At 49.1% G+C, this 23,281-nt stretch overlaps 3 protein-coding genes across 6 annotated transcripts; 2 read left to right on the top strand and 1 right to left on the bottom strand.

The window, feature by feature from the left end:
- The first annotated feature begins 519 nt into the window (after positions 1-519).
- On the top strand, positions 520-6,147 carry SLX1A (SLX1 homolog A, structure-specific endonuclease subunit). The gene is made up of 7 exons (XM_083409774.1): positions 520-1,053; positions 1,130-1,338; positions 1,708-1,759; positions 1,886-2,206; positions 3,337-3,470; positions 3,613-3,700; positions 4,516-6,147. The coding sequence occupies exons 2-7, from the start codon at positions 1,166-1,168 to the stop codon at positions 4,543-4,545; spliced, it is 798 nt and encodes a 265-aa protein (XP_083265900.1). The 5' UTR covers positions 520-1,053; positions 1,130-1,165; the 3' UTR covers positions 4,546-6,147.
- On the bottom strand, positions 5,462-15,603 carry LOC310662706 (zinc finger and SCAN domain-containing protein 12-like). Of its 2 annotated transcripts, none has more exons than XM_083409722.1 (5): positions 15,492-15,603; positions 12,870-13,781; positions 9,899-10,016; positions 9,199-9,676; positions 5,462-7,463 (listed from the first exon to the last, which is right to left on the bottom strand). In XM_083409722.1, the coding sequence occupies exons 2-5, from the start codon at positions 13,659-13,661 to the stop codon at positions 7,448-7,450; spliced, it is 1,404 nt and encodes a 467-aa protein (XP_083265848.1). In that variant the 5' UTR covers positions 13,662-13,781; positions 15,492-15,603; the 3' UTR covers positions 5,462-7,447. The 2 variants fall into 2 exon arrangements, with proteins under 2 accessions (XP_083265848.1, XP_083265847.1); XM_083409721.1 differs by having other exon boundaries at positions 12,870-13,824; positions 15,492-15,565.
- Positions 15,604-15,773: 170 nt separating this feature from the next.
- Positions 15,774-23,117, top strand: TACO1 (translational activator of cytochrome c oxidase I). Of its 3 annotated transcripts, none has more exons than XM_083409772.1 (6): positions 15,774-15,885; positions 18,467-18,724; positions 19,484-19,590; positions 19,915-20,045; positions 21,783-21,960; positions 22,058-23,117. In XM_083409772.1, exons 2-6 carry the CDS (start codon positions 18,508-18,510, stop codon positions 22,256-22,258), a joined length of 834 nt encoding a protein of 277 aa, XP_083265898.1. In that variant the 5' UTR covers positions 15,774-15,885; positions 18,467-18,507; the 3' UTR covers positions 22,259-23,117. The 3 variants fall into 3 exon arrangements, with proteins under 3 accessions (XP_083265898.1, XP_083265897.1, XP_083265899.1); XM_083409771.1 differs by lacking the exon at positions 15,774-15,885 and adding an exon at positions 17,265-17,371; XM_083409773.1 differs by lacking the exon at positions 15,774-15,885 and adding an exon at positions 17,434-17,900.
- The last annotated feature ends 164 nt before the right edge of the window (positions 23,118-23,281 follow it).

The following is a 23,281-nucleotide window of genomic DNA, read 5'->3' as shown; positions in this document are numbered from 1 at the left end:
TCTAAATTTGAATGCAAAGTATATATCGATATCATCATCATCACTTTACCAAAGAGAAGAAATAAGGAATAGAGTGACATCACCCTGAGCCTATCGCAGGCTTAGGCTGCAATCCTATGCATGTGACTCAGACGCATTGAACTAACTGGGGCTTACTTCTGTGTAGATGTGCAGAGGAATGAACTAGAGACATATAAAACCGCCTCCATGTTTGACACCGCCTCGTTAAAATATTCAGAAACGTTTATTTGAGTGTTTATTTTTATTTTTTTGTAATTGTTGCAAGCCATATTCTCAAATGTAAACAAAGATATATCTCAGCGCAACCCTGTTAAACAGCTCAAAGATGAAAATGAAGAAAAACTACGTTACGAAAAAGCGCCTTTAGGTAGAATGATGGACTTTAAAAACATGTTTTCGGCTACTCTTCGACACTAGTTTGGATTAGACCTCTTAAAAGATTTTCTTAATAAGTCTATGCTCCCTGCGCACCCCGTGACGTCACCCGCTCCTCTCGCGGGAGGTTCCCCACATGGGCGGGGCATGTCTTCGCCGCAGCCAATAGAATGCAAACGAGGCCGAACTCAAAAGAAACGGTTAGCCGGACCTAAGGTGGAAGGTTGACGGGTAGCAAGCGGACCGAGATGGGGATAGAAAAGTGGGGTGCGGGGCATGATGGGAAACTGCGGATAGCCTCAGGCGGAGCATGATGGGAAAGGGAGGGTCCTCTGTTTGACAGGCGCAGGGCATGATGGGAAATGCTAACGCAAGAGCTATATTCCGGTAGTACTGCATGGCAGGCAGAGGTTCAATAGGTGCAGCTCTCCCCTCTATGGCAATAAAGAAACCTCGTTGAGCCGCTTTTCCTCCAAGAACTGTGTTGACAAGCAGCAGCCCAACATGTCCAAGTCTCCCCTCCATGGAGAGGCAGTGATGCTGGATTTCTGCCCTCCACATATCTCTTGAAAAGGAGCCCTGCCAGGAGAAGAGGCGGCAGCCCTATACTGAGCAGCGTGGGAAACGGGAAGGCGTCGGAGCAAAGGAAGAGCAGAGGTGAGAGAGGAACAACAGGTACCGCAAGAAGAGAGCGGGACTCTTCGCCTAATGCTTGCTTTCTCCTTCCTCGTAGGTCTCCTTGGACGTGCCTGAGCCCTCGGCGGTCGCCATGGTGGTGGAAGTGTGCAACTTCTTTGGGGTCTACCTTCTGTACTGCACCAACCCTCGATACCATGGCCGAGTCTACGTCGGCTTCACTGTCAATCCCGAGCGACGCATCAATCAGCACAATGGCGGGAAGCGACGCGGTGGGGCTTGGAAGACGAGTGGCCGTGGTCCTTGGTAATGCATAGCAGCCAAGGAAGCCACGTTATTTCAAGTCAGACCTTTGGCCTATCCAGCTCAGTAGTTGTCGACCACTGACTGGCCGCAGCTCTCCAGGGTTTTATACTTGGTGGGCGGAGGGGGGCTTTCCCAGGCCAGCCTTAACTTGACATATCAGAAATTGAACTTGGGATTTTCTGCCTGTAAAGCATGTATTCTACTACTGAGCTATGACATTCAAATTTTCCTTTTCTGTCTATGTCTTCCATCTAAGTATGTCCATTTTCTAGGCCAACCATTCTGAAGAGACTTCAGTGCATACTGCAAACTAGACTTTCTAAGCTGTGCATGCTGGGAAATCAAATTTTCCTTCCTTTCTCCTTGCAGGGACATGGTGCTGATCGTCCACGGTTTCCCTTCTGATGTGGCTGCTCTGCGGGTAAGGCCCTTCTCAATGTCCGCTCACCTTCCTTTTCCCTTTTAGCAGTGGGGTTCCTTTCCCCACAACTGCTAGTCCCCCACAAACCTAAGAAATCTCCTTTGATTTCCTCTCTCTCCCACGCAGTTTGAGTGGGCTTGGCAGCATCCGCACTCCTCCCGCCGCCTCACTCACGTGACCCGCCGCACTTCGCGGGAGCGCCAGTTTGACTTCCACCTGCGTGTCTTAGCCCACATGCTCCAAACTGCTCCTTGGTGCCGTCTGCCCCTCACCATTCGCTGGCTCAAGCAGGAATATTGCAGGGACTTCCCTGCAGGCCTGGAACCTCCGCTACACATGCCGGTGGCTTTTGGGCAGGTCCGAGCTGTCAAGACCAAGGGGGTGAAACCTTCAGAGGTCAATGTGGCTACTCCAAAACGCTGCAGCATCTGTCTGAAAAAATTCCAGGTAATGCTGGGTCTAGGATATTTGGTATCCTACCCCACCTGGCTGGATGCAGAGGAGTGGCACTAGCTGGGGAAGGGAAGAAGGCTCAGAGCCCAGGGAGTGGTGATGCGATGACTGAGTGGTCAGAGGGAGAAGAGGGAGCAGACTGGGAGGTGTCAGAAGCTGAAGAGGGAACAAGGCTTGGTGAGCAGGAAGAGGCTGTGGCAGAGAGCAGTCCGGACGCAGAAGCAGAGGAGAGCGGGGGGAGGCTGCTGAAGAAGCCAGGGATTCTCCCACTTTCTTCTGGTCTCCCAGAACATGGAGAGGAATGAAGAGGGTGGAGCAAAGAGAGACAAGACCAAGGAGCCTCAGGTTCCTGGGGAAGGACCCGCGGTCAAAGCCTTAGAGAGTGGTGGGGAGGCAGGGACCTTCAGTCCTCACAATTGCCTCCTTGAGGCAAGACCTACTGGGAAGAGTTGCTGTGATCACTAGGCCTGCATTGTTTGGGTTTTTTTTGAATGAAGAGTTAACTTCATTGACGCCAGATGTTCTATTGCTGGCCTGCCCCTGACTCCATCTCCTGACACCTGTCAAAGTTGGGCCGCAGGGGTAGGGGGACAGAGAAAGATCAGGGCCGAAAAGGTTCCCTGCCTCTCCTTTAGCAGGAGAATGGATTGGAGTGAGTGGGGCAGGGAAGGAGGGCTGGAAGCCGGCATTCCTGGATAGTTTGAGAGGTGAGATCTATGGAACAAGTGTCCATTGCCAGATTTTTGAAATAATCTGGGGGAGATTTGAATTCGGGGGAATAGGAACTTGGAAGTCAGGACACACAGGCTGTTGGAGAATGCAGAAGCCCTACTAGATCAAGCCGAAGGTCGATGCAGCCCAGTCCTGTTCTCACAGTGGCCAACTAGATGCCTCTAGGAAGGCGAAAAGCAGGAGTGCAGCAGCACCGCTCTCCTCCCTGGTGATTCCCTGCAGGTGATCCCCAGAGGCACCCTGCCTCTGACAGTAGGGGGGAAACCCAGCCATTGCTGTATGCCTTTATGAGAGAGGAATTGGTGCTGTTTCCTCCTGTGTCTGTTATTGGAGTAGGGATTAAGCTAGAAGGAGTTGAGGACTGTGTTTTGGATTTCTTTCCCCCCCTGCAGGACGGTGACAATGACATCCCCTTGCACTGCTTCCACCCTGGCTGCACCATGGCTGCTCATATGACTTGTTTGTCTCGGGCTTTCCTAGAGAAAGAGCCGCTTCACTTCCTGCCAATCGAAGGGCAGTGCCCGGGGTAAGCAACTCCTCCTGCGCACTGGCAGAATTAAAAGAGGTTGGAGCAGGTTAACAGAATTTGAAATGCTGGCCCTGAGCCTGTGCCATCCTGCTCCAGCTACCACACTGAGAAAATCCTGCTTTCTCCCCCTTTCCCCCAGCTGCAAGAATCTTGTGCTCTGGGGGGACCTGGTTCGTCACCATAAAGGCTGTTACGGCAACCTAGAAGCTGATCCCACCTCCTCCCAGGTAAAGGCCTCGAGACACTATTTCTATATTTGACTAGTTTGTGCTGGAAACTACCGTATTTTTCGCCCTATAGGACGCACTTTCCCCCCTCCAAAAATGAAGGGGAAATGTGTGTGCGTCCTATGGGGCGGCAGCCTGCAGCCCAAAGCACGGGGCGAGCTGCAGAGCCCGCCCCGTGCTTTGGGCAGATGTCCACAAGCCTTGCACGCCAGGCTCGCAAGGCTTGCAGGCAGCAGCCTGTTCTGGGGACTGCGGTCGGGGGAAGCTCGGGCTTCCCCCGCACCCGCCCCGCGCCTGGGGGGGAAATAATTTCCCCCCCTTTTATTCCCCTCCGCCCAAAAAAACTAGGTGCGTCCTATGGGGCGAAAAATACGGTATATTGTGTTCAAGCAGATAGATTAGGGTCGCCATATTTCAAACAGTTAAAAATCTGGACATTTTAAAATGTCCGCTATTTTTAAGGAAAATCTCCAAGAATGACACTGCTGACGTGGGTCGCCATATGTCCAGATTTTACCAGGCATTTTAGGGATTTCCCCTCAGATACTGCTTCTGACTGCAGTATTCCGGTTATGTCTAGGAAATTCCGGCTGTATGGAAACCCTAAGATAGATGTAGAAGCCCATCCCTGTCCCGTATAAGCCTTTCTCCTCCAACCAGCTCCCTTTCCTTCCAGTCAAGTTAATCTCCTGCCTATGCTGCTTAAATTCTACCTTCTTTATTTGGCCACATCACCTCTGGCATAAGCCCCACCTGTTCCACTCCGCTATGTTGTTCCTTGCACGTTAATCCATTTCCTTCCTTTTATGCTGCAGGAGCATTGGACTAATGAGCTGCAGTTGTGAAGGAAGAGTCCTGTGCTTTTGCAAAAGCTGTCCACGGCTGACCTTTCGTCCTTTAGGGCAGCGGAAGAGTGCCCAGGAATTCCGGCACTTTGTGTGACCCTCTGAAAATCCCAGCATGCCCTCTTCCTCTGCCCTGAATCAGCTCTTGTGTTTGCTTCTTCCCCGGCTGGATCTGGGCTCTTTTAAGCTTCCAGCCCCAGAATCATGCAACTGACAAGTGAAATAATTAATTCTCTTGAGTGAAATGATTAAATAAAAGGACTGAAGGATTCAGCAGGATGTCTATGAAATAAGAAAAGCAGGGGTGGGAGAAATCAAGACTTGCAAGATGAATGGAAAGCTCCCGTCCTCCAGGATTTTCTGGCTGGGAACCACGGAGGGTGGATGTTCCAGTGCCCTGGGACAACGGTGGGAATTCTGCCACTGGCATTCAAAACATTAAAAGGCCAGAGCAGAGCAAATTGGGGCCAGGAGAGCAAGAAAAAGCACCCGAAGAAGAGTAGTGGAGGGGAACCTGTGGCCTTTCGCGTGTTGCTGGATACAGCTCCCATCATCTCTGCCCTTTGGCCATGCTGGCTGCCCTTTGGCTATGCTGGCTGGCTCACAACTACTACTGCCCTGGAATGTGGTCAAAATTAGGACAATTTTATATCATGCCTATTGCACTGGCTGCTCATACAGAACAAGGAAATGGCATCTTTCTTGACCATTCGTAAAATACAGTAGGTTCTTAAGGCAATAGTTGTACTTCATATTTGCTTGAATTTCTTCCTCTGTTTAAAGCACTCACAATTCCTCCCCTTAGGCTGGTATTATCCCTGTATTGCATAGGAGAGGACTCCGTGAATAGTGGCATGCCTAAAGCCACTAAGTGAATGAAATGAAAGTTCAGCCAGAGACTTCTCACCATTCAAGTATGTCGAGGGTACATTTACTAATTCTTGAAAGCTGCTTTATAGAGGCCCAGTTCACTTGTTAATGCTAAGCCAAACCAGGGCTTGGCCCCAGCAGTTGGCATGACCAGGGAGGAGAGCTGTGGCTTTGGTCTGGACATCTACGGTTTGCATATCTGCACTAAGTCATGGGCTTTGTGTTTTCAGAACAAGTAGGTCCTCCATTAAAATGTGATCTTCTCCCAGCATAATCAGAGTCCTAGATCTTAAAGAGGCTAAAATAAAGCCCATATGGGGAACCAAGAGCATATACAAATGAGCCCCCCGACAAACTTAAAAACCCTTAATTACCCATAATGAACATGTGAACAGATCTGCAAATGCTTAAGCCTGCGTCTATTTTGTGCTTTTTAAAACAAAAGATCCAAAATTGCACTTTGGAAAGCTCAGTTTCTCCCCCGCCATAAACAACATGGTTTTAAAAAAATCCATGTGCTTCTGATCTGCTCTTTTAGGAATCGCAACCATTGATAGAACAGGACTCTGAGAGCCTTGAATAGCAAGAGGCACCCTGCTTATGGAACAACAGCAACTGTTGCCAGGTTTTATTAGAACCAATGTCTTGGTTTTTTAATGTTTGAATTTTTTTGTAAGTGGTTTTTGTACCACATTTTGGGAAACTGGGGAATAAATTATTAAATAAACAGAAGCGCTGTTGATTTTCCATTTCTAGAGAGTTAAAAGTTAAAATACACCACCGACAGCCAAGTCAGTTACACTGTGCATTACTCAACCTGTAGGGGCACAGTCACTATCCTGCATAAGTAGTAAGCCGTGCCAAGGAATCGCGGCAGGACCCTGTAAAGCGTTCAGCAACAAGAGCCATTGCCCAGAATGGGAGGCTGGGACGTTTCCTATTTCCCCATCCAGCCCTCCTTTTTCCAACCTGGGCTGCCAAATTTTCAACCAGCCGCTGCACTTGTAAGCCTTTAACAGCAGCATGATGTGTAGATATTCACAACTGGTAGTGTTATCCCCATGCTGAGAAACGGGTTGATTTTATGCACGTAGAGCCACTAATAAAGGCACAAGAGCACATTTGGCCAGCGCTTTTCTTGGTCAGTTGGCAATCCTTTTTCCAGATCGAGGCCTGGAGTTTATACATGAGTTAGGCTGTCTGTACCCTATTTCCCCCCCGGGCTCCATTGCAGGCATCACTTTTGCAAGTCTAGCACGCTTCACTGCTCCTGGAGCATATTTTGCCTTTTAAATGCTTAAGAACAAAACAAGCACCTACTAAATCAGGCCAACAGCCAATCTCTCACCTAGCATTCTGTTCTCACAGTGGCCACCCAGATGCACGTGGGAAACCTGCAAGAGCCCTATTCCCTTCTGTGCCTTCCAGCTTCGGGCTGTTGCCACGATGCGAACGGTCAGTTTCAGGCATGGGTACAGCAAAGTGCTGAAAGCGTACTTCTGACCTGGCAAAGCTTGCTTGGATACAAAACGTTGAGTGAGACGCTCAAATTCTGCAGTCCTCCCAGCGGCACCTGCTGGCTTGCGCTCAGAATCCTGCCCATGTCCTGATACATATTCTACCCCCAGCTCCAGCAAGTGATCCCATGATAACGTTAAATAAATAGATGAAACCTGACCCAGGGCTGCCTTTCTGGATTCGAATGACAATGGATAGTTTTCCTTTCTCTTAAGATGCTCCCCCAGTTTCACGACTTCGCCAAATGACAGAACGGATAGTACAGACCCTTCTCCCCCACCCCTCCCCACCCCCTGGAAGCTGCTTGCCCTCAGACATCCTTTGATCATCAGATTCGAGATGCACACAAGCAACAAAAGCTCTAGAAGCCACCCCTCTGCCAACAGCATAGCCTGCCTTCTGAGCCTCCCAGCGCAAACACCCGGCTGCAGCCTCTTCGCCTCTGGATACAGGAGTAAATTCCTTTGCTCTCTGCTCAAATCTGTCGCACCAACAGGAGACAGCAGGAACTTCGTCAAGACCTTCCTTGGCTGCAACAAAAGGAGAAGGTGTGTTATCGTAAGAAACCAGAAATTCAGCCCTTGTTTTCTTGTCAATTTGGTTCATAATGACAGCCAATGCAGTGTGGCGGTTGGTGTCAGACTAGGACCTGAGAGACCAGGGTTCAAATCCCCACTCAGCCATGAAGCTCCCTGGGTGACCTTGGGCCAGTCACTTACTCAGCCCATATAACAACAACAACAATTTATTTATACTCCGCCCATCTGGCTGGGACTCCCCAGCCACCCTGGGCAGCTTCCAACAAAGTATTAAAATACAGTGGTCTGTTAAACATTAAAAGCTTCCCTAAACAGGGCTGCCTTCAGATGTCTTCTAAAAGTCTGGTAGTTGTTCTTCTCTTTGACATCTGGGGGGGAGGGCGTTCCACAGGGCGGGTGCCACTACTGAGAAGGCCCTCTGCCTGGTTCCCTGTAACTTGGCTTCTTGCAGCGAGGGAACCACCAGAAGGCCCTCGGCGCTGGACCTCAGTGTCCGGGCAGAACGATGGGGGTGGAGATGCTCCTTCACGTATACTGGACCGAGGCCGTTTAGGGCCTAACCTACCTCGCAAGGTTGTTGTGAGGAAAAAATGGAGATGGGGAGGGGTATGTACTTCCCATTGAGCTCCTGGGAGGAAAGGTGGGATAAATACATAGAAGCATAGAATTGAAAGGGACCACAAGGGTCAAACCTGCAATGCAGGAATCTTTTGCCCAATGTGGGACCCGAACCCACAACCCTGAGATAAAGAGCCTCATGCTCTACCGACTGAGCTACCCCTAATTCAGGCTGAGTTTGAACGCAGAAAGTGTGGAACCATTGCTCCTGGGTTGCACCACTTCAGAATACAAAGGGAGGGGTGGCTTGCTTGAATGTTGGCCCACATGTAAACAAGCACATCCACACAGCTGAACATAGGCCCCATCTGCACTATCAATTGATAGCAGTATCATGCCAATAAAGTAGCATGGCTTGCTCAAAAGAAACCTGGGAACTGTAGTTTTTAAAAGGGTTTTCTGAGAGTTGTTAGATCAGGCCTACTCTTCTCACGGGGCTACAATTCCCAACACTCCCTGGGAAGAGGAAGCGACTGTTACGCCACTCTGGGAGGGGAACAGGGGTCTCCTAACAACCAACAGTCAAAACAGGTTTCTCAGCCCACCCTCTTCATGCGGCTCAGGACTGCAATGCCTCAACGACTGCTTCTCTCCATATGATCCTACTAGGACCCTGAAATCATCTTCTGAGGCCCTTCTTTGTGTGTCTCCTCCATATAAGTCTGGAGGGTGGCAACATGAGAACAGGCCTTTTCTGCAGTGGCCCCCCATTTGTGCAATGCTCTCACCAGGGAGATTCAACTAGTGCCTTCATTATACACCTTTAGGCACCAGGCAAAAACATTCCTCTTCCACCGGGTCTTTGACTGATGGACATCAATGCCTTTGGCATTGTGGGTTGGGGGGATTTTGGGGCTGTTGTTAGTTTTATTACGTATTTTGTGGTTTTTATATGGTACTTTTATGTTGTGAACTGCCCTGTGATCTACAGATAAAGGGTGGTATAAAAACCTTTAATAATAATAATAATAATAATAATAATAATAATAATAATGCTTCCTTTCTACTGGCACACATCCACCTAAAGGTGGGCCACCCCCACCCCACAAGATGCGGCTAATGGGCAAGCCAGAGTCGGCAGAGGAGAGGAACGGAAGGCAGCTCCTACCACGAATGGCGCCTCTGGTGGTTCACGACGTGCGACCTCCGCGTGAATCTCTTCCCGCAGTAAGCGCACTGGTGGGGCTTTTCCCCTGAGTGGACGAGGAGGTGCTTCGTGAGGGTGGTGTTCCTGTTGAAGCTGTTCCCGCATTCCGGGCACTGGTAGGGCTTCTCGCCCGTGTGGATCCTCTCGTGCCGAATGAGGTCCCACCTCTTGCGGAATCTCTTCCCGCACTCCTTGCACAGGTGGCGCTTTGCTTCCGGGTCGGCGAGGACTCCTCGGAGCCCCCTGTCCTTGATGACCCGGACCGAGAGGCAGCCCCCTTTCTGCTGCAGCCCCACGCCGCGCTCGCTCCCAAGCGGCCTTCTAGGGTCTCCTCTGGGGAAAACAGCCTCCCCGAATCCTCCCGGAGCTCTCCTTCCCGGCTCCTCCACCGCAGGCTGGTGAAGCTCCTTGGCCACAGCTCTGCTTGCAAAGTAGCTTTCTGCTGGGAGAAAAGAGAGAGGGGCGTTTGGGGTGGAGGCACCAACATGACATGCTCTGCATGCCTGCGATCTCGGGCTCAGTCCTGGGCATCTCCGGTAACGAAAGGAGGGCCAAGCAGAGCTCCTGGGAACTGCAGTTTGTTAAAGGGCGCTGTATCGCAGAAACCTAATCCTACAAAAATGGAAAAGCCATCCTTCTGCAACTTCCCTGTTGCAATTACCTTGCAAGCTGTTATCCTCGTCAGCTGGTTTGGCTTCCCTGCGAAGATGTCTCTGTGTCGAGTCCGACAGGTCTACAATGGGGGAGTTTACAATAACCATCTCAATCGGCACCGTTATCTGAAAGGAACAGAACGGGAAAAGGTTGAATTTAGGTTGCGCAGAACAAGAAGCCTCGGCAGTAACGGACTGGCATTACAAGCTACAAGAATTTGCTGAAATGCCACAGTTAACAAATACCCTAAGAGGCAATTCAAAACAGAAATTTAAGGAAAAGTGGGATAGATATAAAACATATGTTCAAAAATAGAGTAAAGGTTCACTATCTATGCTGGCATTTGATTGACGTTGGAATGAGACTGAGTTGAGAAATAAGACTAAGAGCACATATTGACAAAGGAATGTATTAGATAATATGTAAAGAAATATATAAGAGTACATTCATTTGTAAAAAAGGAATATACAACGGGAAAGACAGGAGGTCTGGTGTGTTGGTATGTATATGATTTTTGGAAAAAATTGTGGGTTTTTTTCTATGTTCTTTCTTTTTTTGTTTCATTTTCTTTTTAGGTATATAAAATCTGTATATAATTTTGTATACATGTTGGAAATTATATTATAGTAAGTCTGTAATGTAATATGACAACGTTTTCCGATGAAATATAGGAATGTTAATAAATAAATAAAAAGAAAGGGGAAAAAAAAGAATTTAGATTGTGCAGAAACTGATGCTGAGTGGCGCCCATAGAAGCTCAGTTTCTGTATTCAACAAGTCAGGTTTCTAACCATTATGGCTGCACAAAGATAAGTTTCAATCGCAGGGGTTTGAAATGAAATGTTTTGCCAGAAGAAAAAAGAAAGTGTGGTCAGGACTCGCCATGGCCAAGTGATGAGATTCCCCATACAAATGTTGACAGTGACCACAATCTACGGTTCTGGGACAAAGGCAGGATATATAATAACAATAACAATAATATAATACCATCTGAAGGATGTGAATAAGTAAGTGCTAGCAGCCAGGGTGCATACAGATTCCCAGTAGGTTTCCAAGCACAATTCAAAGTGTTGGTGCTGACCTTTAAAGCCCTAAACGGCCTCAGTCCAGTATATCTGAAGGAGCGTCTCCACCCCCATCGTTCTGCCCGGACACTGAGGTCCAGCTCTGAGGGCCGTCTGGCGGTTCCCTCGCTGCGAGAAGCCAAGTTACAGGGAACCAGGCAGAGGGCCTTCTCGGTAGTAGCACCCGCCCTGTGGAACGCCCTCCCATCAGATGTCAAAGAGACAAACAACTACCAGACTTTTAGAAGACATCTGAAGGCAGAGCTTTTAATGTTTAATAAATTATTATTATTATTATTATTATTATTATTATTATTATTATTATTATTATCACTGTCAGAGCTGGCTCCTGGTCCCAGCTCACAAAGGACCAACGCTAGCCGGTAGTAAAGTATCAAAGTCTTTATTGAAGAATAGTTTCCATTCCAAGCCTCAGCGCCCCAGCTCTACGTCTGGAGTCTAGACCGGCGAAGCTCCGTCTGAGTCTCCGCCCCCTGTACACCAGTTTAAGACTCTAATCTTACTCCACCTCTCCCTTCTCTCCTTTCTCCTCTGGGTCCTGCTGCCCCCCGGGGTCTCCTCCCTCCTGGACTCCTCTGACGCAGACGTTGACCCTCCTGACTCCTCCCGCTCTCTTCGGCGGGCTTTAGGACTTGGCTCCCTACCTGGGCTGCCAACTGTGCCGCCTTCCTGTACATTTGAACTTGGCGCGCGCGCGCGCGTTTAACCTTCCTCTTTACCGTTTCCTCGCTCCCTGACGGAGGCGTGGTCAATCCTGCCTCATGTTCTCCCGCTGGTAGCGCGCCGCCTGATCCCGATGCCTGGGACTCCTCCCCCCTACTTCCCTCTGGTGTGGACGCTGGTCCAGATTTCCAGCTGCTGCTCTCTGAGTCCCCTTTGGCCCCTTCTCCCTGAAGTGCCCCCCTGGGTACTCCCCTTGCCCTGACCATGGGAGCCCCTTTTTGTGAATCCTCTGATTCACTGGACAGACTCAGAGACCTCGGATCGCTGTCATCGCTGACATTTCCTTCGGACTCCTCCCCTTCGCTCTCCATTTCCTCTCTCTCCTGTGCCTCTGCTCCTGAACCCCTGACAATCACACAGAGCTTTCTCAATCAGATCAGAAACACTGGACAAGGGAAAGTGGAGCAACAGCCCTGTAGGGAATGAAACCAGAAAATAACTGCCGTCGCTGTGCCTCAAGAGGCTGGCAGCGTGTGATGCAATCACCACAGCTAGTATATGAAGAGAGTTTGTTGACAAGCTCCCCCCACCCCACCCCCTCAATTCTGTGGTAACCTTCCCACTTTCAGACGAACCACAGCCCACTTTGTGCTGGCCACATGGGGCTACAGCGGATTTTTAATTGGTCTCCTGTGCATCCAACACACACAATGTACGCTGCTTTTAGAGGCAAAATTTTCAATAACTGCTGTTACTCGATAGTTTGTAGGTATTTCCCCCCCAGTACATATACAGTGGAACCTCAGTTGTTGAACACTTCAGAAGTCTAACGTTTTGACTTTCGAACGCCGACAACCCGAAAGGGAATGCTTTTGTTTTCGAACATGCCTCAGAAGTCAAACGGCTTTTTTCCAATGGATTTTGCTGACAGCCCATTGTGCCTCAGTTGTCAAACGTTTTGGAAGTCGAACGGTCTTCCAGAATGGATTATGTGCGACAGCCGAGGTTCCACTGTATTCAGAGAAAGATGGAATCTGCCAGGACAGTTCTCAAGATGACTTGTACCCTCGTGTCTATTTTTCACACTGCTCTTGCACTATGAAAAGCTTATTAGACCCCTAGTGATATATCCCCACCCTTTCTGCTAGACAGAATTCAATTTCCTGTTTGCAAACCTATGAAACCCTCTCGGCACCCCCAGAAAAGACCAGGGCCGATTATGTCCCATACCTGTTGGGCCCATCTCTCAGTCTCCTGCTGCTCCTGCAAAAACTCCTCAGCCAGAGCCACGGCCCGGTCGCAGGTCTCAGGCCCACGTTCCCTGATCCAGTCTTGCATTTCCTGCGGCAGGATGACAAGGAACTGCTCCAAGATTAGCAGGTCCAAGATCTGCTCCTTGGTCTGGCTCTCAGGCCTCAGCCAACGGTGGCAAAGCTCCTGGAGCTGCTGGCACGTTCCTCGTGGCCCCTCGGCGTCCTGGTAACAGAAGTGCCGAAAGCCTTGGCGATGGGCCTCTGTGGCCATGTAGCTGTCCAGCCTCAAAATGGCCACCTTCACCTTCCCATAGTCGCCCTTGTCTTTCGCATCCAAACCAAAATAGGCCTGCTGGGCTTGGCCACTGAGGACGGGCACAAGCCGAGTTACCCACTCCTCTCTAGGCCACTGAGAAGCATCGGCCACTCGCTCAAAGGTGGCCAGGTAGGCCTCGGTGTTGCCCCCCTGGGACAGAGGAGGCAACTGTGGGTTGTCCCGCACTGAGGCCGCCACTGGAGTGGGCACCACCTCCAACACCCGCTGCCATTGGCAATCCCAGCTCTGAGGCGGCTCCTCTGCCAGCTCCTGCTTCACCCTGGGCACAGAAGCTCCTCTCGCTAGCTCCTCGGCAGCGCCACAGGGGCTTACGCTGGGGAATTTACCATTTCCTTCTGGTGAAGCACTCGCTGCTTGGCTCTGAGCCTCCATTTTGACTCGAGCCGGCAATGGGAGTGCCAGGTCTGCCATTTCTCCTTGGGGAGCCGCCATTTTGGGAGTGGCGTTGAAGTCTGGCCTCTTTGCTTCTCAAGGGACTGATGCAGCCGCCGCTTTCTCTCGGTTTCGGTTTCTCACGCTGAGGAGAAAGGCCTCTCAATCTCTTGACTTGGCCTGCGGTTAGAATAATCTGTGGTAAGGCAGTGAAGGCATTGTCCTGTCATGAAAAGTGGAACACTCTTAGCCCAGGACTGCTCATCTGAAGATTATTCCATTTTTATTTTCACCCCGCCTAATATTCCAGTCCCCAGGTGCACAAGGAAGGGGAGGGGACCACAATCCCTGGCATGGAGATACAGTGATGACTGATAATAACACACAATCCCTCAGAGAAAGTAAAATACAAGTTGATAATCCTGTTTGCCCTTCCAACAACACTTGCTAGTTATTATATGTTGTGGTCAGCCATCTTGGCCTCTGGTGCAGACGCAACCACTGTCCATGCACTGTCACTTGATAATTTAAATTAGATGGAAGCCATATAGAAGAATGCTTTATGCATTTAAGTCCTTAGTTCAGTGTGGTGTAGTGTTTGGAGTGTCTGACTCGGACTTTGGAGGCCAGAGTTCAAATCCTCTCACTCAGTCATGAAGCTCACTGGGTGGGGTGACCTTCAGCCAGTCAGTGCCTCTCAGCCTAACCCATCTCACAGGGTTGTCGTGGAGACTGAGGAAGGGAAGAACCATGTATGCCATCATGTACAGATCTTTGGAGAAAAAGGCGGGATATGAATGCAATAAATAAAACAAATAATAGCTACTACCAAGTTCCACTTGGTCACAGACTCAAGACTGATGAAGTGGGCCTAACTATTTTATCTTTTGTTTTCAATGCAGCCAAGCGGAAGGGCTGTTTGTTGATTGCTTGATTTTGATTATCTATAAACCAATAAACATGCAAAATTCTATAGTGGTAGGGAACAAGAAAAAAAGGAGTGAAAATGGATAAACACTTCTACAGAAAAGAAAGAAAAGTCAGATCTGACAAAATGTACACAATGTTGGGGAGCCGTTCTGAGAGGAGACGGAATCGGATAAGAACACAAGAAGGGCCTTGCTGGATCAGGCCAAAGTCCCCTCTAGTTCTGCATCCTGTTCCCACAGTGGCCAACCTGGTGATAGGTCCACCTCCCACCTGCCTCACCTTTTTCTCTAAGGCAGTCAGGGCCTGACCCACACATGCAGGAGGACTGTACCACTTCAATCTTTGGTACAGGGGTGGGGACTCACACGTTCCGCTGTCCCGTTATGTCAGAAACTGCCTACAGTAAAAAAAAAACTAGTACAACCGAGACAGAGTGAGCGAAGCTAAAACAACAACTAAGATGCTTCGATTTCTTGATCTGCAGGAAGCAGGTGCCCTTGACTCAACGTGCAAGTTTAAAAAAGGGCACGCTCCGTCGACAGTCCTTCGTAGTACGTACAGCGAAATCTCGACGGACCATGCCAGGAAACGATCCCACCTCATTCTGCTGTGTGCGTATGTGCGTGCATACTGTATATATATATATGTTTATGTGTGTGTGCGCGCGCGCCTATGAGCATATATATCTATAGGTATACAGTCCAAGCTGGATCTACGAAAAGGGAGCGTACAAACGCGTGTCGGGTTATCTTTCAGCAGCCTTCCAAAGACAGCAAGGAAGAGAGTGTATGCGTGCATTTGCAAGGGCAAGCAGGCAGCCCTAGTCCAGGTGTGATCCCAACCCCCCCAACCCCACCGTCCGCTCCCCGCCCCACCCCACCCCGATCCAGGGAGCAGAAAAGTCTGGAGCAGAAGGGGGACCACGTGGCCCTCGGAGGGAGGAAATGATTATCTTCCTACCTTTCGGGTCCCTCCTGGCAGCTTCTCTCCACCCACATCTGGAGGCTCGCACTGCGCAGCCTCTCTGGCTTTGCTGCTGCTGCTCTGACAGGGGCGGGGGGCGGGGGCGGCGCGCGAGGGGGACCCAAAGCCACTTTCAGTTCCTTCCCCACTTCGGGCGGAACGGGAAAGTGCCGTAGCATTTTGCATCCCCTTCAACGGGTGTCTCGGAGCCTCTCTAGGCTCAGGGCTTTTGTATTTGATTTTTTAACCCTTCGAGTATTTCCGCATATGGCTAACAGCTTCTTGTGCTGAAGTTGACTTGGCTAAGGATGGGCGAATCGTGTCCGATTTGGGTACTCTCAGTTTCTCGCTTTCCGTCCTGAAATTCAGCTCTCCATATTTCCACATGCAGGTTTGTTTGTTTAAAGTCTTTATGAAAATTCATCAGCATTCTTCGGGTGAAATCTTCCTAATAACGCAAGCATTCCTATGCGCAATTTTGCCTCACCTGCAGGTTTTGGTAAAGCAATATTCCCAAATAGAATCGTGGAGTTGGAAGGGACCAACCCCCTGCAATGCAGGGATCTCAGCTAAAGCATCCGTGACATGTGGCCATCCACCCTCTGCTTGAAAACCTCCAACGAAGGAGACTCCACCATCTCTCGTGGGAGTCTGTTCCACTGTCAAACAGCTCTTACTGTCAGAAAGCTTTTCTGAATGTTTAGTCCAGGCTTCCTCAACCTTGGCCCTCCAGAAGTTTTTGGCTTACAACTCCCATGAACCCTAGATAGCAGGACCAGTGGTCAGGGATGCTGGGAACTGTAAGTCTCAAAACATCTGGAGGGCCGAGCTTGAGGAAGCCTGGTTTAGTTGGAATCTCCTTTCTTGCAACTGAAAGCCATTGGTCCAGAGGAGGAGAAAACAAGCATGCTCCCTCCTCCATGTGACAGCCCTTAAGATATCTGAAGATGACTATCATGTCTGCTCTCAGTTGCCTCTTTTCCAGGCTAAACATACCCAGCTCTTTCAAGCGCTCCTCATAAGGCTTAGTTTCCAGACCCTTGACCACCTTGGTTGCCCTCCTCTGCACACGTTCCAGCTTGTCAATATCCTTCTTAAATTGTGGTGCCCAGAATTGGACACAGTATTCCATGTGTTGTCTGAACAAGTCAGAATAGAGTGGTACTACTTCTTCACTTGATCTGGACAGCATACTTCTGTATAGTGTATACTTCTGGAATCAATTTTTGTATAGTATGTCATTTTCACAGTTAGATGCATTTTTACTCACAGTTTACCCTAGTTTTTGCATTTCCGTACAGACACTTGCCTGGATAAATGCACTGCAGAGAAATCCAAATTTTGAAGGATGGCTGTGTTTTGGTTCATGTATTGTTTTGGAAAGTGCAAATTAGCTTGGTTCGTCTTTAAATGTCAACTGAATATCATTTCTCCCTCTTGGGCTTCTTGTCACCCGAACCCGTAACAATGTGTACTGGTTGTCCCGAACAACTTTCGCATTCCACCAGCCCATTTAAGAAATGATACTTGCCAGTAACGGACACACACACACACACACACACACACACACACTTCAGTTTTTCCAGACTCCCAAGTGCTTTGAGGCCAAACTAGACATGGGATTATTATCCACACCTTTAGACCTTGCGTGACTAATTTAAAAATAAATATCTGATAAAGGCACGCCTGAGGGAGGATAGAATCCTAGAGAATCGTAGAGTTTGAAGGGACCATCAGGGTCATCTAAGTCCAGGAATCGTTTGCCCACCATGGGGCTCGAGAGGAAAGAGTTAATTTCAGGTACCGCCTCTCTGTGGGCGGAGCTATTGCAGGAAGAATGCCGGGGAGTTCCATGACGCTGCTGCAGTTATTCCTCTGTAAGTTGGGACCTTCGCGTGGAAGAGGAAATTGGGGGGGGGGGGGGGCTTTCCTGGGTTAAATATATGTACTGTAGAGCATGATGGAAGCCAGAACTCCTGGGTTCACCAGCAGTGAATCGCAGATTAGTTCTTCTGACACACTAGACTACTAGTCACAATCAAGCGTAGATCCCACTCCTCCTTCTGTCTTTCGGTGCAAATGCTTATGAATTAAATTAATTGCAATCTGCATTTTGTGTCTGCGAGTGTAGAACCAGAGATCGTCGATTATTCCCGATAAAAGATGGATGCGTGTGATTTTTGTGTCTGCCCTTTTCAAGAGGCTCGTAACCTTAACACGTTTAACCTTCTGCACCGGCCACTTTTCGCTGCGGAATTCTGTGAATGTTTACTCCAGTACCCTGTGCTGAACAATCTGGAGGAAAATAAAGTGTGAATAGTGGGGAAAGGAAAGCTAAAAACACTCAATAGGAGAAAGTTATAAACCAGCATTCTTTTGATGGCTTTCCTACATTTTGGACCCCAGGTGCGTTTGCTGAGTTCTGTTGGGAGCCGGTGAACTCTCTGCATACGTCTTGCCGTGTAAAGCCGCTTCTCCTTTTCCATATGACGGAGGTTCTTGCCCCCATCCATAAGGCTGATCTTTGTGTTTTTATTCTCCTTTGAGTAGCTTCCTGTCTCATTAAATCACAGGTGGGGAACCTTTTTCAGGTTGAGGGCCACATTTCCTTGTGGGCAGTCTTCTCAGGACCACAGGCAAAAGGGTGTGGAGCAATGAAAATAAATGGTTCCTTTGTACAACAGGCTTAATAACTTGGCACACACTCACACACCCCTCTCTATCCTGGCCCTGCTCTAGATCTTTAGGGACCAGTTCCCCTTTATTTCATGGTTTTTGAGTGGGTTCCAGAATTTACTGTAGCAATTCAGCAATGTTCCAGTAGATTATATTGATGGATTGTGGGGTTTGTTTGTTTTTTTTGTAGGATTCTTATTTACCAGCCTCAAAATGAGCCATTTTCAAAACTGTAATTCCAGTGCTGTGCATTTCCATATCACAACAGTCATTCCCCCCCCCCATTTGTTTCCAAGATTGATCGTCAAGACGGCACCTCTTCCATCCCATCCAAGCCATGTCTGTAGGCTCCAGTCTTGTGAGGATGAGTGTCCTCTTCCGGCCACGCCTTCTGATGTTACTGAACCACCCGCATCGTGCTGTCCACGCCTCCTGTGCTGTCTTCGCCGGACACAACAAATGGTCCAAGGTCAAAAACATTAAGGGTCCGAAGGATGAAGCTCGGGGCCGTGCCTTCCAGAAGCTTAGCATGTTGATCCGACTGGCTGTAAGAGGTACAGCGCAGGATTTCTGTTGCTATTCTGCGATGGAAGCGGAGATTCCTAGTGCACAGCTAGGCTCCCATGTTTCCACTTGCTGCGTGGCAAGGGTGCCCCCGGTCTCTGGCAAGCATGGGCAAAACCCAGCTTTGCCCACATACTTGGAGCAACACATCTGGTCAGTGGCCACCCCCGCAGTTCCTGTTCCCCAGCTCCCAAGATTTATACAGAATGCACTAGACTGCATTCCCCTCCCTTATGCTGAGTTTCCTTATTCTTTTTTTGATAATTATTAATTTTCAATTACAGTCCAATAATAGCCTCATTATAACAATACCAAATTATAATACCATTACTAATACCAATCATTCAAATACCGAATTATATAATTTAAGTGGCCGCCCGTGTGCTAGATTTGATGGTTTGATGATTTTCTTTATTTCTGCATTCCAAAATCTTATTGATTTCAATTACATTCCAGTCAAAATAATAATCCCTTATACAACAGCTGCAATGTTAATAATTTCTATTCATGTTGGCACATTAAATGATTTGTTGAACTACAAGCGAGGCACTCAAACTATATCCTTGTTCTTCCTGTGCGTAGCAATTATTCTGTCCATGGTGTTTCTTCCTTACGCTGAATTTTCGATTGTAAACACTTCAAGGCAAAGACCCTCTTGCGTTCCCATCATTCTGCGAAGCGAGACAACGCTTTATGATAAACCATTTGTTTAAGGGTAATCTTCTGTCTTCCTGAATTGTCTTTGCCAGAAGGCGGACCCAACCCGGAACTGAACACGAATCTCGCCAATGTTATTGAGCAGTGCCGCAGCAAGAGCATGCCCAAGGCCTCCATCGAAGCAGCACTCACCCGCGGGGTATGTTTCTGAGCTGTTTGGAGCCAGGGTGCAGATGTGGATGCTGCCACCTCTTTTGTGAGAGAGGAGAAAGTTGTGTGTGTGTGTCTGGTGGGGTAACAAGGAAATGATAGTGATTGGAAAGGGGTTGATTGGTCTGTGTCACTCGCTGTCCTTTGTGTCCTCAAGCCACCCTTGCCCAAAACTTAAATTGGTAGTAGTAGTAGTGGAAAACCTTTTGATTCTCCACATGGCGCTGAACTACAACTCCCATCATCTGGGTGTGTGTGTGTCTGTCCCTCAAGATACAACTTACTGTTCTTTTCAACTTTTCTCTTTTGGTAGGAAAAAATCAAATCGTCCTACCTGCTGTATGGGGTGCGAGGGCCTGGCGGCTGCACCCTGCTAATTGAGATGCTGACAGACAATACGAAAAGGTCCTTCAATGAAATCCGGCATCTTCTGAACAAACACGGGTTAGTGTGGGGGTGAAGTGGTCGGCTGGGGGTGGGGACCACATCTGGCTTGCAGTGGTTGAGAGGGTCTTACTGGGTTGGAGGAGAGGGTGTGGATTATTTGCTTCCCGATGGTCACAGTGCGGCTTTTCTGGATTCCCTTTGGACTGGAGAAGTTCAAGCATTCCCCATCATATGGCGATGGCAGACAGCAGATGTTGGCTACTCTTTCTCCTCCGTGTTCCCCACCGTCCCACCCTCTTACTTGTTGGGGCTGAACCTTCAATGGCTCTTTGACTCAGGCAGATTCCCCATGCATTTCAGTGTTGCAGCTGCAAGCATTCAACTCCAATGCTTGGAGGGCTGTGGGGCTGCGATATCAGGGGCAGGACAGAGGTGGTGGAGACAACACATCTTTGCTCTCCCCACCTCATCTCTACATGATGGGGAACGTGAGGAAGATTCTGTGCCCAGGGCAGCTGTCTACCAGCTCCATCTGGTACGCCGGCTGAGACCCTACCTGTCCGCACGCTGTCTTGCCAGAGTGTTGCATGCTCTAGTTATCTCCAGCTTGGACTACTGCAATGCGCTCTACATGGGGCTACCTTTGAAGGTGACCCGGAAACTGCATCTAATCCAGAATGTGGCAGCTAGACTGGTGCCTGGGAACTACATTGGCTCCCGTACGTTTCCGAGCACAATTCATAGTTTTGGTGCTGACCTTTAAAGCCCTAAACGGCCTTGACCCAGAATACCTGCAGGAGCATCTCCACCTCCATCGTTCAGCCCGGACACTGAGGTCCAGCTCCGAGGGCCTTCCGGTAGTTCCCTCACTGCAAGATGTGAAGCTGCAGGGAACCAGGCAGAGGGCCTTCTTGGTAGTGGCGCCCACCCTGTGGAAGGCCCTCCCAACAGATGTCAAGAAAATAAACAACTACAGAAGACATCTGAAGGCAGCCCTGTTTAGGGAAATTTTTATGTTTGATGTTTTAGTGTGCTTTTAATATTTTGTTGGAAGCCGTCCAGAGTGGCTGGGGAAACCATGGGTCTCCTACTGTTGTTGGACCACAACTCCCATCTGTGACCTTTGGCTGGGGCTTATAGGAGCTGGCATTCAGAGTGTGTCAAAATGCCAGCCTTGCCCAACCTGATGCCCTGGAGACATTCTGGACTCCAGTTACCATCTGCTGCCAGCCAGCATGACTGCTTTGGCTGGGGCTTATGGGAGTTGTAGTCCAAAATACTTGGAAGTCTCTGGGTTGGGGAAGCCTGCAATAAGGGGTGTTTTGGTTGGGGTTTTTTAGTTTCTCTCTGGGAGGAGAGGAATGTACTCTAGTACCGTATTTTTCGCTCTATAACACGCACCCGACCATAACACGCACGTAGTTTTTAGAGGAGGAAAATCCGTAGGCATGCCACCCGTAGGCATTCCCTCCATAACACGCACAGACATTTCCCCTTACTTTTTAGGAGGAAAAAAGTGAGTGTTATGGTGCAAAAAATACGGTAAGTTGGAGGTGGGACCGTAGGAACCTGATTTCTCTGGGAAGAACGTGGTTAAATAATGTGTGTATGATACAGGACTGAGGCCTGCATGTTAGGCATGAGTTCTATATGCAGCCTCTTAGCAAACCGTATTCCCACACTGCTTCTAGTTTAGAACGTCTTCTTATATTTTTAGATCTTGTGGTTCACTATCACTTAATGTCTGTGCTGGGGGTGGGCGGATTGCTGCCCCCCACTTTGTGTTCCCTGCAGGGGACAACTTGTCGACGGGGCCCAGCATAACTTTGAGAAGAAGGGCGTTGTCACGGTGAGCAGTGAGAACCGGTCCGGCAGCGCCGTCACCTTGGACCAGGCCCTGGAGCTGGCTATCGAGGCTGGAGCGGAAGATGTCCAAGAGGAGGAAGATGAGAACGAGAAGATGCTTCTGAAGGTGAGAGGCAGGTTTCTCATGTAGCTGCACTACCGTGTTTGAGTCTGCAAAGCGTTTGCGGCTGAATGGCTTTCTTCTTTTGCCCCCTTCTGCCCAGTTCGTTTGTGCTGTGCCAACATTGCGCCAGGTCCGTGAAAAGCTCGACTCGCTGGGCCTGTGTTCTGTCTCTGCCGGCCTCGAGTTCATCCCGACCGTCAGCACCCAGTTATCGGACGAGGAGATGGATCAGGCGTCGCGGCTGCTGGAGGCTCTGCGGGACAACCTGGATGTCGTCCGTGTGTACGACAACATCGCATAGAGTGATGAGAGCCTCCCTGGAGAACCTCTCTCGGCATCAGTGGGAGCGGCAGAAGACTGCTATAAGCTGTGGCCTGATGTGACCATGTCAGAAGCCTTGCTGCGAGGTCAAATTTGAGGTGCTTTTTCAGAGCAGTTAAGGTTGGCAGCCAGGAATGAGGGCTACTGTGCTGCTGAGGCTTCCACTTGTCTCCCCTGCTGGACTTTTCTCTCATAGTTAATGGTACCTTACCTAAAGGCAGGCCCACACTGTGAGCAAAATCTAAGGGGCCCTCGAGCAGCTGTGGATGTCGAGTGAGCACTCTGGCAAGGCTGGATTCTGGCCCTGTTTTGCACACTTCTTCTGCTGGAAGATCCAAGGAGTGTTCACTATAAAAGCCTCCTTCTTGAAGCTGCAACGTTCTCTGGAGTTCCAGTATTGAAGCAAGGTCCATGGACTTTTAGTCTTATTGATGACCCAGGAACAGCCAATGAATTGAGGTTATTCAAGAGCCAGCAATGGCAGAGTGACTGAATGCCTCACCACCTCACCGCTTGACTCGATGCCCAAATGATCCAAATGGGATTTTTATGTTTTCTCAGGCATTGTTTGGAGGTGGGTGTGATTGCTGAATAACCCTGCAAGGGCAAAAACCTTTGATAACATTGTCCACTTCAGAGTGGAAGCATGAGGCCGAAAGCAGGGGTCATGTTTTTAAGTGTGGTGGAAGCAGTCTGAAAGCTCACATGTATTTTGCCTTGGAAGACATTTGTTGTCAAGAGGCAGAAACTGGTGTGTTCAACAAGCCACGATTCGCGTCTTTATCCTGAGTGTTGCCTGCCGTTTGGAGAGAGCTAATTAAAGTTTTGTGTTTGCTGTAGCCTTCTGGTTCTGTTGCATAGAGCAGAAGTGGGAATAAGGAGTTTTGACTGGAAATGAGTAAGAGGATTGGCCATTACCCCCCTACTGGAGGCTCCCATAAATACTGGGTCATGCTTGTTTTCTCATTACAGTGGTACCTCGCAAGACGAATGCCTCAGAAGA

This window comes from Podarcis tiliguerta (assembly GCF_965153285.1).
Source record: "Podarcis tiliguerta genome assembly, chromosome: 13".
NCBI classification, from domain to species: domain Eukaryota; kingdom Metazoa; phylum Chordata; class Lepidosauria; order Squamata; family Lacertidae; genus Podarcis; species Podarcis tiliguerta.
The sequence above is the reverse complement of the archived record's forward strand: the minus strand, read 5'-3'. Positions and strand labels throughout refer to the sequence as shown.

Excerpts from the sequence above, each read along its gene's own strand:
- SLX1A (XM_083409774.1), top strand. The coding sequence starts at position 1,166 with ATGGTGGTGGAAGTGTGCAACTTCTTTGGGGTCTACCTTCTGTACTGC. Across the intron at positions 1,339-1,707 it reads ACGAGTGGCCGTGGTCCTTG|GGACATGGTGCTGATCGTCC; the intron begins GTAATGCATAGC and ends TTCTCCTTGCAG. Across the intron at positions 1,760-1,885 it reads CTGATGTGGCTGCTCTGCGG|TTTGAGTGGGCTTGGCAGCA; the intron begins GTAAGGCCCTTC and ends TCTCCCACGCAG.
- LOC310662706 (XM_083409722.1), bottom strand. The coding sequence starts at position 13,661 with ATGGCGGCTCCCCAAGGAGAAATGGCAGACCTGGCACTCCCATTGCCG. Across the intron at positions 10,017-12,869 it reads CTGAGAGATGGGCCCAACAG|ATAACGGTGCCGATTGAGAT; the intron begins GTATGGGACATA and ends TGTTCCTTTCAG. Across the intron at positions 9,677-9,898 it reads CGAGGATAACAGCTTGCAAG|AAAGCTACTTTGCAAGCAGA; the intron begins GTAATTGCAACA and ends TTCTCCCAGCAG.
- TACO1 (XM_083409772.1), top strand. The coding sequence starts at position 18,508 with ATGTCTGTAGGCTCCAGTCTTGTGAGGATGAGTGTCCTCTTCCGGCCA. Across the intron at positions 18,725-19,483 it reads GATCCGACTGGCTGTAAGAG|AAGGCGGACCCAACCCGGAA; the intron begins GTACAGCGCAGG and ends TGTCTTTGCCAG. Across the intron at positions 20,046-21,782 it reads CATCTTCTGAACAAACACGG|GGGACAACTTGTCGACGGGG; the intron begins GTTAGTGTGGGG and ends TGTTCCCTGCAG.